The 13,148-nt window shown below is 56.4% G+C and overlaps 1 protein-coding gene across 4 annotated transcripts in view; it reads left to right on the top strand.

The window, feature by feature from the left end:
- Nucleotides 1-10,663, top strand: part of PARVB (parvin beta) — a 97,292-nt gene extending 86,629 nt beyond the window's left edge. For all 4 annotated transcript variants that reach the window (XM_072843600.1, XM_072843603.1, XM_072843601.1 and 1 more), the window contains exons 11-13: nt 3,112-3,213; nt 7,679-7,751; nt 8,981-10,663. In XM_072843600.1, the coding sequence (XP_072699701.1) occupies nt 3,112-3,213; nt 7,679-7,751; nt 8,981-9,057 (252 nt within the window). In that variant the 3' untranslated portion in view covers nt 9,058-10,663. The remainder of the gene's footprint in view (nt 1-3,111; nt 3,214-7,678; nt 7,752-8,980) is intronic.
- Nucleotides 10,664-13,148: the final 2,485 nt, after the last annotated feature.

The raw sequence follows: 13,148 nt of genomic DNA, 5'->3' as shown, positions 1-13,148 counted from the left end.
GTGTTTTTCCCTCCTTTTTAAAACCACTCCTGTAGGGACACCCGAGTGGCTCAGCAGTTGAGGGTCTGCCTTTGGCTCAGGGCGTGACCCCGGGGGTCCTGGGGTCGAGTCCTGCATCGGGCTCCCCACAAGGAGCCTACTTCTCCCTCTGTCTGTGTCTCTGCCTCTCTGTGTGTTTCTCATGAATAAATAAATAAAATCTTTAAAAATAAGATAAAATAAAACCACTCCTATATTCTGGGCAGCTTCCTAGCTCTGCGGCACTTGGGCCGGTTACTCCGTGTCTCTGCGCTTCTCTCCTCATGTTGAGGGGGCAGCAGATAAGGGGGGGGGGGCTTGATGGAGGTCATACCCTTGCAAGCTGGGCATTGCCCTGGGAGCCGTGGGAGCTGTGGGGTGTCCGTGGGGCATCCGTGGGGTCTGAGCAAGGGCATGCCCCTGCCTCATGACAAATGTGTGCTCTCCTGAGTGTGAACTAGAAGCGTCCAGCCCGTGGGCTGATAAGCCGCCAGCTGGACCTGGCTCCCACCCTCCCCGGCACCCCTCTCCCTGCCACGCCTTCCTCTGCAGCCCCCATCTCTCCCACCACCCGGGCATGGCGAGGCCGTGGGAAGGAGCAGAGGCTCTCTGACCCACTCGCCTCCCTGCACCTCCTGGGCAGTTTGGTAGGGGCAGGATATTCATTCACGGATGTCCTGGAAACAGGTCAGCGCTGACGACTGAGCTGGTTTTGTTGGGCCTGCAGGGGCCGTGTCACCGGGAGAGTCTGGCCAGCACACTCTTCCTGGAGCACAGTCGGGGGGAGCTGCTGCATGGAGGGGACGTGGTTTTAAAAAGCCCTCTGACCCCCTAAGGAGATGAGTAATGTGGCTTCCTCATGGTGTGGACGCATGACACCCTTGCCACGCAGACGTGGGGCATTCACCAGTCAGATCACGTTGGACCAGGGCCTGGAACGCTCTCCTTGGAAGGATGGTGTCCCTCTGCCTTGGGCTTTGTTTCTTAGCTGCCCTTCCCCTTTCAACTCGGTGATACTGGATGTTTCTGATTTTGACTTTACATCTTTAAATTGGAGGCCTTGGTGGCCTGTCTAGGATGGGGGAAGGAGCTCTTGTTTTTTTCTTCTTTTTTAAAGATTTTCTATTTATTTATTCATGAGAGACACAGAGAGAGAGACACACACACACAGGCAGAGGGAGAAGCAGGCTCCCTGCAGGGAGCCCAGTGCAGACTCAATCCTGAGTCTCCAGATCACACCCTGGGCTGAAGGCGGCGCTCAACCACTGAGCCACCCGGGCTGCCCCCTATTTTAATTAATTTAAGCATTTTGTAGACGTAAGAGTTTTGGCACTTGGTTACATAATAGTATGAAAGTTCTTAACATGGTAAATTTTATGTATGCTTTATCTCAACTAAAAAAAAGTCTACGTAAGCCAGATATGAAAGGATAAATATCGTACAGTGTCACTTATGTGATGTCCCCTAGAGGAGGCAAATTCAGAGACAGAGAGTAGGGTGTGGACACCAGGGGTTGGGTGAGAGGTTTGGGGGAGTTTTTGTTTAATGGGCACGGAGTTTCAGTTTTGCAAGATGATGAGAGTTCTGGAATGGACAGACGGATGGATGGATGGATGGATGCACACAGTATGAATGGACTTAATGCCACTCACCTGAATACTCAAACATGTATAAAATGGGAGATTTCACATTATGTATATTTTACCATAGTAAAAAAAAAATAAGTCTGCAACATTCAAACGAAAAAATAGGGACGCCTGGGTGGCTCAGCAGTTGAGCGTCTGCCTTCAGCTCAGGGCGTGATCCTGGAGTCCTGGGATCGAGTCCCACATCTGGCTCCCTGCATCTGGCTCCCTCTGCCTGTGTCTCTGCCTCTTTCTCTGTGTTGCTCATCAATAAATACATAAAATCTTTTTAAAAAGTCTAGGTTTAATAGGCACATGCGGCCAGGGACTGTCATATTGGATGACACCATTTCAGACATCAGGAGGCTGGGCCTGCAGTGGACCCAGCAGGGCTCAGCCCCTCAGAGATGCCATCTGCCCTCCAGGTGCGGACTGTGCCTTGGTTCTCTTGTCCCCTCGGGCAATTTGCTGTGTCCTCACTGGTCTCCGTTGCTTCACCTTTAAAGGAAGTAGCTGCTCCCTGGTTTATTGGGGGTGGGGAGGGCTGTCTGCCAAAGAGCTGGGTCTTTTGTTTTAGATTCCTGGTTCCTCTCCTGTGGGTGGGAGGTGCTGCTGGGCCAGGTGGTGGGGAGAGGGGTCTTTTTTTTTTTTTTTAAAGATTTTAATTATTATTATTATTCATGAGAGACACACAGAGAGAGGCAGAGACCCAGGCAGAGGGAGAAGCAGGCTCCCCACTGAAGCCCGCTGTGGACTCTATCCCAGGACCCCAGGATCACGCCCTGAGCCAAAGGGCCACCCAGGTCTAGCTCGAGCCAGGAGAGAGGTCTTGATTGAGGGCTGCAGCCTGCAGGGCTTTCCCTGCCCCAGTGCTGCTCAGTGTTCAGGGTCTAGCTGGGATGGACACTAGATGCTCATCTAGATGGACACACAAAGGCTCATTGTCACCAGGCTCAAGCATGGGAACACCTCGTCCAGCACTGAAGAAAGTGCTCAGGAGCTGACAAAGTGAGCATGGGAAACAGGGCAGCAAACCCCAAACCAGAGCCTAGGGCGTCCTGCAGGTCATGAGTGGATCCCGCCAGCTGCCAACACCCATGACATGCTCGCCATATGCGGGGTGCTCCCTGTTCCCTTCTTGCCGGGTCCTCATGCCAACCCTGAGAGAGGGGAACCAGTGTTACCCCGAGGTCAGTCCTGGGGAGACAGACCTCATGGCCAGGCTGTCCGGATCCAGAGCCGTGGCCCCATCCCTGTGGATGCGCTCCAGCCCCAACCACATGTGTGGCCACATCCAGTCCCGAGCCACATGCTTCGCACCCAGGTCCTTCCTTCACCTAATTGCGGGTTCCTGCCTGCACGAGGCACGGATTTCTGACATGAAAACATTCTCCTTCGTTTGAATCGGTGCAGAGCATTCACCACCTCCATGTACAGCCCAGACACATCACTGCGTGTTTCTCTGTAGTTTGCAGATGGCGTGTACCTGGTTCTGCTCATGGGCCTTCTAGAAGACTACTTTGTGCCCCTGCACAACTTCTATCTGACCCCAGACAGCTTCGACCAGAAGGTACGTGTGTGTGGTCTCCATCCTCAGAGCAGCCCCAGGCGTCCTCACTAAAGCACGCAACCTAGATTATCCCCCGTGGCTCTTCTTGGGGCTCTGGCTGGAGTCCTCCAAAAAAAACAAAAAACAAAAAACTGCCCCACAAATGGTCCTGCAATTAGACACAACCCAACCCTTAGCAGTAGACATAAACCCAAGTGTCCTGTGCCACATTCTCTTGGGGTCTTTCACCATGAGACGGTACCATTTTTAATCACTGTGGTGGGACGTCTGTAGAGTTGCAAATCCTTCTCCTGTTTGTTGATGTGCATGTGTCACCTCTGGTTCTCCCGGCTAGGTCCACCTCCTCAAGTGCTCTTCTCAGCGGTAGCACAAAGCCCCACAGCTCTGAGGCCACTGTCTCCCTGTCTCCCCTACTCTTGGACAATTAACTCATTTCTGGGGTTTTCCCCCCTTGAAATAATAGGGCATCTCCTCAAATATAGACATATATATCCATTCCTGTGAATTTTCTAGGAACATCCCCCCCCAATAGGATCGTTTGGGTCAAAGGATGCAACCTCTGAGTTCGGGTTGCCACGTCTCGTGTTCACTGCGTGTGACCGGGTGTTTTGCCCGCTGCTCGGGGCCTCCCCAGAGTTCAGCCTATGCAGACAGTAGTTAGTGCGTTGCCTTTAGAAGCTTGGCTTATGCACGATCCGTATTGCTTTGAACTCACGGGCATCTGTCACTTGATTTTTCCCAAAGTGCTAGACCCGTGAGTCAGAGAGGCCGACGATGCAAGCGGGTGGTGGCCGCCAGAGAAACATCCGACAGTGGGGCCAGTGTTTATCAATCTGCATACTTCTGGCACCTTGCAGGCAGCTTGCTCGTGGCCAAATTGCTCTTGCCTCGCCTGCTGAGATGGAATCAGAACAGAGTAGAGAGGTCCTGGCACGTTTGAGCCGTGGTGAATGCAGAGAGCTCGAGCCAGGGGAACGAGCAGAACTCCCATTAGGAGACAAGGGCGCCTTTGCTTCGTTCTGGAAACGAGCACACAGCTGATGTGGCGAAGAGGCTCGTGCGTTTCCAGGCCCGACCTGGCTGGTGGCAGAAGCATCGTGTGGGAGAGAGATTTCCTCCTTTGTTCAAATTAATAACAATGCTGGCAGCAGCGGTGAATTGAGCCAAGTATCTGGATCTGGGTTTCTTCCCAGGATGAGACTGTGCACCTGGCGGGGGCAGGGGTGCCCTCCCTCCGCCTCCGGCCTTATTCTCTTTGCAACAGGGCTGAGAGTTTTTGTTGGTTGCTGCCCTGGCCTGGGAGGTGCGGGAGGCCTAAGGACCATCTCCAGAGCCATGGAGGGAAGGCTGCTTTAGGGGACAGCGTCCAGTGGCCCATTCACCCTCACAAAGGGGACGCCCTGGGGGTGGGGGTGGCTCTGCGGGCAGCCGGAGCTCTCCTTGGGGAAGATGCTAGAATTCCGGTGGATTCTTAACCGGCTTCCTGGTCCCTCTTCGGGGAGCGATGCTCATCATGAGAGTTACTGGCAGGTTCTTTGCAAGCTCGTCCTCTTTATTAGCCTCCTGGCATCACGAGCTCACGGGCAGTGGCATCTCCCCGCTGCATAGACCTGAACTCGCTCCAGGCCGGTCCCTGCACCCGAGCTCTTGGGCGCTGCCTGCAGCTGTGGCAGGACTGTGGGGGCTGCTGGGGTCCACCCACTAGCTGTCTCCTGGGGGCGCAGGCTCCGTGGGGGCGCATCTGCTCCAACGCTGGGAGCTCTGCGTTTCCAGAAGGGAGGGCACTGAGCGTCTTCTGAGCGCAACAGGAGACAGGCCCGGGGCTGCTCTCCCCACACGGAGTGATGACCTGTGTTTTTTTTTTTTTTTTTTTTTTTTTTTTTTTTTGCCTTCCAAATTTCTTATTTTTTTTTATTGGTGTTCAATTTACTAACATACAGAATAACACCCAGTGCCCGTCACCCATTCACTCCCACCCCCCGCCCTCCTCCCCTTCTACCACCCCTAGTTCGTTTCCCAGAGTTAGCAGTCTTTACGTTCTGTCTCCCTTTCTGATATTTCCCACCCATTTCTTCTCCCTTCCCTTATTTTCCCTTTCACTATTATTTATATTCCCCAAATGAATGAGAACATATAATGTTTGTCCTTCTCCGACTGACTTACTTCACTCAGCATAATACCCTCCAGTTCCATCCACGTTGAAGCAAATGGTGGGTATTTGTTATTTCTAATAGCTGAGTAATGTTCCATTGTATACATAAACCACATCTTCTTTATCCATTCATCTTTCGTTGGACACCGAGGCTCCTTCCACAGTTTGGCTATAGTGGCCATTGCTGCTAGAAACATCGGGGTGCAGGTGTCCCGGCGTTTCATTGCATTTGTATCTTTGGGGTAAATCCCCAACAGTGCAATTGCTGGGTCGTAGGGCAGGTATATTTTTAACTGTTTGAGGAACCTCCACACAGTTTTCCAGAGTGTTTTTAAACAATTGCCCTGGATTTAAAAAACAATGAGACCAGACAGCTCGGATGTCCTAGGTTGCTGCACACGACAAACGGCACTCTTTGAGCTTTCGGCACTCTTTGAGCTTTCTGGGACGTGGGCACGAGCCGTGGCTTTGTGTTTTATCTTCTTACTCAGTGGGAGCCACTTTGCTGAGTACCTTGTGCCCATTGATCATCTTTCTGGAAGACTCCACAGCGTCCCTCTCTCTGGGGAGTGGAGACTCTGCTGGTTCGTGCCGGCAAATACAAGGAGAGGCTTTGCATTCCGTCCCCTCATCATATTCCCTCCCTGGGGTCAAGGAAATGGGATCCGCCCCTGTTCTGGAAACTTCTATCCTTCCATCGCCTGGCCAGGTTTTCAAAAATCCTGTGAATTGCAGAGGGCAAGGATTTCAGGGTGTCCTGGCCGGGTGGCTGGCTCCCAGGGATGGCTTGGGGCCTGGTCCCCTCGGGTCTGGGGAGCTCTTTGCTGTTCTGGCTGCACTGTTCCGGCTGCCTGGGGCCAGGGGTCGGCGGAGGTGAGGGTGCCTCTGGGATGAGAGCAGGGCAGCCAGGACTTCCTGCCTGGTGGTTTGCTCAGAGTGAGAAGAAAGCAGAAGGGAAGCCTGGGCAGGGCAGGTGTGGGGTTTCAGGAGCCCGACCTGCTCAGCGCCAAGCACTTTACCAGGAGCCAGCTCTCCTGTCCTCACCCACCTCGGCCCCGGGACTGCCTCCGAAAAGCAGCCTTGGCGCATCCCCACCGCCCCTCCTCTGGGCCAGGCCGGCCCTGTGCACCCAGGTGTCTGACACCCTGCGTGGCATTCCCACTTGGCCCTCGGGAATGGCCCGGGATCCCCCTGCCTCCTGTGTCTGGTCACGTGCAGCCCCGTCCAGGGTTGGGTGCGAGGGGCCTGTCCCCACACGGGGCCGCTCTGAGCGCCACCTGCCCAGTGCTGGTGCCGTCGAGGGTCCTGGAGGCCACTATGCCATCCCTGAGCTCCTGTGCGGGGGTGAGGTGGGGGGTGGGGGGAGTGAGTGGGAGGGGTTGATCAACTGCAGGTTATTTTGTCAAACATCATTTTCCTGGTTAATTATTAAACTACAAGTAAAATGCCCGTATTTCTGGTTCATTTACACAGAAATCGTAAAGATATTACTGTTGAGAGGATATTTGATTACTAAGGGCCCCAGGGTCCTCTCTAGCTCTGACTCTATGATTTATTTCATTTTCTGGTGCCCCCCCAACCCCACCCCCTGACAGCCTTTGCTCCCAGCAGATGGCTGGCTGTGATGTGGTTGGTCTCCCGGCGTCCCTGTGATTCAGGTGATAAATGCAGCAGAGAAGGTGTTATTTTAAACCTCTTTAGAAGCTGTTAGCAGAATATAAGCTTCCAGCATCCTCGTGGGCTGAGTGGTACCTTTCATTTCGGGGAGAAGTCGGGGGGGGCGGGCATCCATCTTCCTGTGACATCTGGTAAGTCGAGGTCAGAACCAGGGTCCTGCCACCTGCAGCCACCACCGGGCTGACTTCCGTTCCAGCAGGGTCCCTGGTACCTGGGCCACCACTGCCCTTGAGCGGGATGTCCTGCCCGCAGCTGTGCACACGCGGCTCTGTGAGGCCCTCCCAGCGCACAGTGGGCAGACTGCTCTGGGCTGGGGACAGTGCAGAGCTCTGGGTGCTTCTGGGAAGTGACGTCCTCTCTGAGCCTTGGCTTCCTTGTCTGTGAAAGTGCCAGAGTCACTGTCACTTCTCATTGTGTGGCCTGTGGCAGAGCAGACGCTTGGGGACCCCAGGGCCCTCGAGGGCAGGCTTTGTGCCTTCACCCCTGCATCTCTCTGAGCTGCCCCCGGTCACTGGTTGAGCGGAGTAAGGACCGTCTAGTAAACATCTTCGCCCTACACCCCTGCCCAGCCGGCGCCCTGCACTGGGCCCGTTGGGGCCTGTGGATGTACCGATTCTGCTCTCACTGCCCTGGCAGGTCCACAACGTGGCGTTTGCCTTTGAGCTGATGCTGGACGGAGGGCTCAAGACACCCAAAGCTCGGCCTGAAGGTAACGTCCGGCCCCCGCCCTGCCAACCCCGGCCCCCGCGCCCCCTGTGCTCTTAGCTTCAGGGACCCAGAAGGACTGTGCTGGCAGAACCACTGTCGCTGGTCGCTAGTAACTGCTTGACTCGGACGGAGGACGTGACCTCTGCCCACGAGCCTCGGGATCTGCACGCCCTGCAGGTGCCAGCACTCAGGCTAGAGATGCTGTTTCATGCCTTGAGAGGGTATGAAAGGCTTGCCTCAGTTGGACGAGTGTCAGGCTGTGTCCCTGATGGCCAACAAAGGGCAGTGCTTGTGAGCAGGGACGAGGCACGGTCATGCTGCGTGTGGGTCTGAGCAGCAGCGGGGAGCCCCGGGGAGCCCCGGGTGCACGTGTGAGCCCTTGCGTTCCCCCTGAGTCGGTAAGCTGGTCGGCAGGCCGTCTCTCCTCGGTGAGTCTTGGTCTCCTTTACAAAATGGAGAGGCAGGAAGGAACCAGCTCCCTGCGCCAGCTCCCTGTGCTTCCCTCCGGCTCTGGGCGGAGGCTGGAAATGCACTCCGGGACCAGGTACAAGGCCACCTGTCGGTTCACGGCAGCTGCTCGGCAGCCTTCCTCTGTACGGGGTGCTATGTCTTGCTCTGGGGGTGAGTGCCTACAGCGGGAGAGCATGGTGATCGTTCTGTGGCCAGAGAAGGGCCTTTGGCCTCATCTGGTCCGATGGGCCAGTTTCACCGGCAAACAGGCAGAGGCCCAGAGCAGGGAAGGTACTTGTTGGCTAAGTCATAGGGCAAGTGAGGAGGAAACCCAGGTGCCCTTCCCACCAAAGAAGGCAGCCTGGACTTGACGGGCCGAGGGTCCTGCCGTGGGCCGCACCATGTAGCCCATCGCTTGGCCTTGAGGGCGCAGGAGAGGGCAGCAGCCCTGGCCCCACCCTGCCCCAGAAGGCCTGCGCTCTGTCCTGGCACAGGTAGGTGCTTGGCTGTTGGAGATCCCACAGCACATAGACACCATGGGTCCCCAGACTTGCCGGACCCACGTCCTAGAAGGGATGCAGGAGGAGCAGCCTGGTCCTGGCCATCCCAGGGGCTCGCTCAGGGGGCTGGCGGCCTGGGGCCTCTCAGGGCCACTCGGGATGGCACCACCCAGGGGGTCGGTCTTTAACCCGAAGCACTTTAACCCCATGCCTCCTGCGCACCAGCACCAGGGCTCAGGTCCTCTCGCCTCTCCAACAGCGCCTCTCTTTTCTTCCACAGATGTGGTGAACCTGGATCTCAAATCCACCCTGAGAGTTCTTTACAACCTGTTCACCAAATACAAGAATCTGGAGTGACAGCAGTGAGCCGCAGAGCCTGTGCCAGGCGTGCGGGCCTGGCTTCCCCCACCCCACCGCACCCCACCCCATCCCACCCCACCCCTGCTCCACCAGCCTGTTTGGGTCATTGCTCATAAGCTCCATAGTGTAACACACAGTGGGCAGCATCCTTTAAAATGCAGGGTTCGGCACCCCCCTGTGCTTGTGTGTGGCCCCATGGGTTCTCACTAGTCGGCCCTGATCCCACCCAAATCCCCCAGCCTGTGGGAGGGGCGCCCCGAAAGCCTTTCCACGGAGGAGTTAATGACCGCGGGTGATCACAGCAGCCCCGACCGCTCTGCAGGAGCCATGGGTCAGCTTGACCGGTGCGGGCGACTCTCCTTGGAAGCAAGGCCTTTTTAGTAAAAAGCGTTTTGTAGTTTTAAAAACTCCCCTCTAAAGTCCCAGAAGCTTCTGATGGGATGGGAGGGCCCGCCCCACATTCTGCCTCTTGATCAGCCAGTATTCTTTTCATTTACCTTTTGCACAAACGTCTAAGACCCGGGTGACCCTCAGCTGCCACTGCGTGGGAGGCAGGATTTGCTGAGGCGATTTTGGAGGGGGTTTTTTTTGGTGTTTTTGTTTTGGGTTTTTGTTTTTGTTTTTTTGGTGACAGCCAAGTGGGCTGCGTCAGGAACCAGATCTAAAATGTCGCTTGACACATCTCAGAGGCCCTGTTTGGGAATCGATGCATTTTTAAGCTTTTAAAAAACGGAGTCTCTCCATTTGCAGGGGCCGCTGTAACAAAGTGGGGGCTTAGACGACAGGAAAACAGGACTGTGTTGTCTCCCAGTGGCGGAGGCCCGAAGCCCAGCATTGAGGCAGGGCTGGCGCCGCCGGAAGCCCCTCTCCTTGGCTTGCAGGTGGCCATCCCTCCCCCGTGTCCTCCCTCTGTCCCTGGCTGTGTCCTAATCTCCTCTTATAAGGACACCAGCCATAGGGATGAGGGCCACCCATGACCTCATTGTAATGTCCTGGCCTCTGCAAAGACCCCATCTCCAAGTATGGTGACATTCTGAGGTGCTCAGGGTTAGAGCTTCAACATATGGATTCCGGGGGACACAGTTCAGCCCTTACTGGGGGGATACGAAGTCTTCATCCCCCTCCCCCGCAGCATGGCTTTCTGGAACCCTGCTGGCATCTCCCACTGGGTACTCCCAAAAGGGATGCTCTTGGTCCCCTCCCCTACTCACCTTGGCTCAAGAGAGATGGGGGGGCCTCCCCTCTGCTGAGGGGGGCACCTGCACTGTGTCACTGCACCTGCAGCGCCCCCGCCGGCAGCCTCCTCCCTGGGCTCAGCATTTGCTGCCAAGCAGGACGGGTCTTTCTCATCTCAGATTTTCACCTTCCCGCTGTCGATCAGAGCTGTTGAGCTGGTTGTTAGTATTAAATCGAACGCCGGCGCTCGCGACTCAGGAAACCCTTTGCTGTTGTGTCTCAGCTCTACAGCCGCCAGGCTGGCGGGAGTTTCCAAATAACCGTTGTGATGGAAGTGGTTTCCCAGCAGGAGCAAGAAATAATTAAAACAGTATTACGGTGTCTCTTGTGGGATGCGGTGACATTAAAGGGCCACTTTGACAAAATAGCCAAGGCTGGAACGTTCTGTGCTGACTTCATCACACACATAGAATCCCAGCCGGCCCCCAGAGCCGTGCGGCGTTCACAGGCGGGCCTGGCGGGGCTGTGCTCACCCCTGGGGGCCCAGGGGGGCGGAGGGGGCGGGAGAGATGGTGTTTGGAACGAATGCAGTCTCGGGGTGTTCAGCCCAGGTGGGCAGCTCTGGCGGCTGCGAGGGGAGGCAGTGGTGCTGGGCGGTGGGGAGCTCCTCCTCACTGGGCAGGGAGCACACGGCAAGCCCTCTGTGCTCCTGGGAGGAGGGTACAGGGGATCCCGAGATGCGGGCCTACGTGAACAGGCGCAGCTGCCTCTGCCGACTGTTGAAGGCCACGGCGCCAGCAAGGCGTGTGATCTGTGTTCCAACCTGGTTTTATTCAGGTTGGTTCGGAGGTGGCAGGTCTGCCTTCTGCACACCTGCCAAGGCCCCTGTGCCGTGTGCATCTCAGCCTCCTCCCTTCACTGTCCGCTTTCAATCAGCTCAACACGAGGCCTGGACATTCACACCCTGGCATGCCTGGGCATCTTCTTGGGGGTAACCTCTGCAGCAGAAGCCTCTTCCTTGACCCTGGAAAGTTCTAGAACCTTTCCTTCTCCATTGACCCACATTTTCAGTGGATTGTTTTTCTGTTGGCGGGGAGTGTGTGTGTGGGGGGGCAGGGGGCCCTCCGCAGGAACTAAGTGACAGCGAGAGAATTTGCGCCCAAGTGGCGCCGGCTCAGGGTTAGGGGCCCCGAGCGTGGGCCCAGGTGGGGGTGGCGAGATGGTCACCTTTTATCCTCCTCCGAGTGGCTGTTTGAGTCCCCCCTGGCCACGGGGAGGCTGCTTGCAGCTTTGCTTCCCCGGCAACAACTATAGGATCTTATGCACGTGGAGCCCCGAACCCATGGGCCCGCATGTCCTTATTGGAGGTGATAAAGAGCTGGGTTTTTTTTTTTTTTAAGATTTTATTTATTTATTCATGAGAGACACAGAGAGGCAAAGATACAGGCAGAGGGAGAAGCAGGCTCCCTGCGGGGAGCTTGATGCAGGGATCCCAGGATCGCGGGGAGCATGCCCTGAGCCACCCTGGTGCCCCACGAAGAGCTGTTTTTTAAAGGAATGGAACAGTTTTTTCACCCCCTTTTGTGTGCCCCTGTTTCATTGTCTTTTTAACTGTTTTAAGCAGTGTTGCCATTGGATTTCTGGATATTGAATGAAAGCCACTAAACCCCTGGCAGTGTTGCCAACGCCGCCCCCCTGGCTGGCAGTGGGAAGCTGAGGCTCTGCCCGTGACCTCACCACCCTGACGCCGGAGACTCGGTTAGGAAAGTGCAGGGTGGTGCGGACAGTGAGCTGTTATTTCTTCCTTTTTTTTTTTTTCTGTTATTGATTCTAATAAAGAACCTGAGAGCACAAGGCTGTGCACTGCTTGTGTCTGGTTTTGCTTTCATGCACTTAGTGGTCAGTGATCGTGCCAGCCCAGGGCTTAGGCCCGGGATGTACGAGCTCCAGGAGCTTCCAGTGACACTGGGAAGTGGGCAGAGGACCTGGCTCGCAGCCCGGTGTGGGCGGACAGGCCCCGCGTGGGTTGAGGCCGAGGCCTTCCTGGGTGGGAGCCACAGGTAGAGGCAGGGGCAGAGTCACCGCGGCAGGTGAGCAGGAACACCGAGCAGCGCTGGGCCAGTCCGCCTGCTTGCCTGGATCCAGCGTGGAACGCAACGTGCCAGCAGGCCGGTGGCGCAGGCTGAACGGTGCTGCTCCGGGGAGGCGGCGGGCACCTGGTGCTGCAGGGCAAGGGGCCCAGGTGAACCCCGGCGGCGGCCAAGGCTCCGCGGTCCTCGCTGGCCTGCTGCAAACCTTCCCTGGACAGGTCACGGTGGGGTGGGGGGATTCAGGTGCCTCGGACATGTTAAAATTGTCACTTAAAGTATCGCTAACCTGGAGAGCGAGGCCTCGGTGCTTTGAAAGTACTGAGCATCCCAAAGTGCTGCTGGCAAGGACCCAGCTCTAGGGAGACGCCGGGTCCAAATCCGCTTCGCCCCCGTGTGACTGCTGGCCAGCGAGTCCTCCCTCCCTCTCCACGGTGGAACGTTCCCCCACCGAATCCATCATCCCTCCTCGCTTAAGATCTGCCTCCCTCGACTGGTAACAAATCCTGTATTAATCTAGGTTCAGATACAGATCACCAGAGTCGCCGTAGTTGCTTGCACAGGAAGGAGTCGAATACTGGGAATGAGGTGGCCCAGGAGCCCAGGAAGGCTGGAGCCGCAGGCCGGGGACAGACCTCCGCCCCCAAGGCCTCTTCTAGTGACACTGCAGCGCCAGCTGCCTCTGCTGTGACGGGGGGCTGCTGAGTGGCCGCCTGCACTCAGTGCTGGGGTCAGGTTGTCTCCGACCAGCCTCCTGGTCCATCCTCCCATGTCTGCTGCCCTGGCCTCGCCGGCTGCCTGGCCCGGCTTTCTTGCCGCTCGTTT

The sequence above is a fragment of the Canis lupus genome, chromosome 11, assembly GCF_048164855.1.
Source record: "Canis lupus baileyi chromosome 11, mCanLup2.hap1, whole genome shotgun sequence".
NCBI lineage: Eukaryota > Metazoa > Chordata > Mammalia > Carnivora > Canidae > Canis > Canis lupus.
Note: the sequence above shows the minus strand (reverse complement) of the source record. Positions and strands in the feature narration are given on the sequence as shown.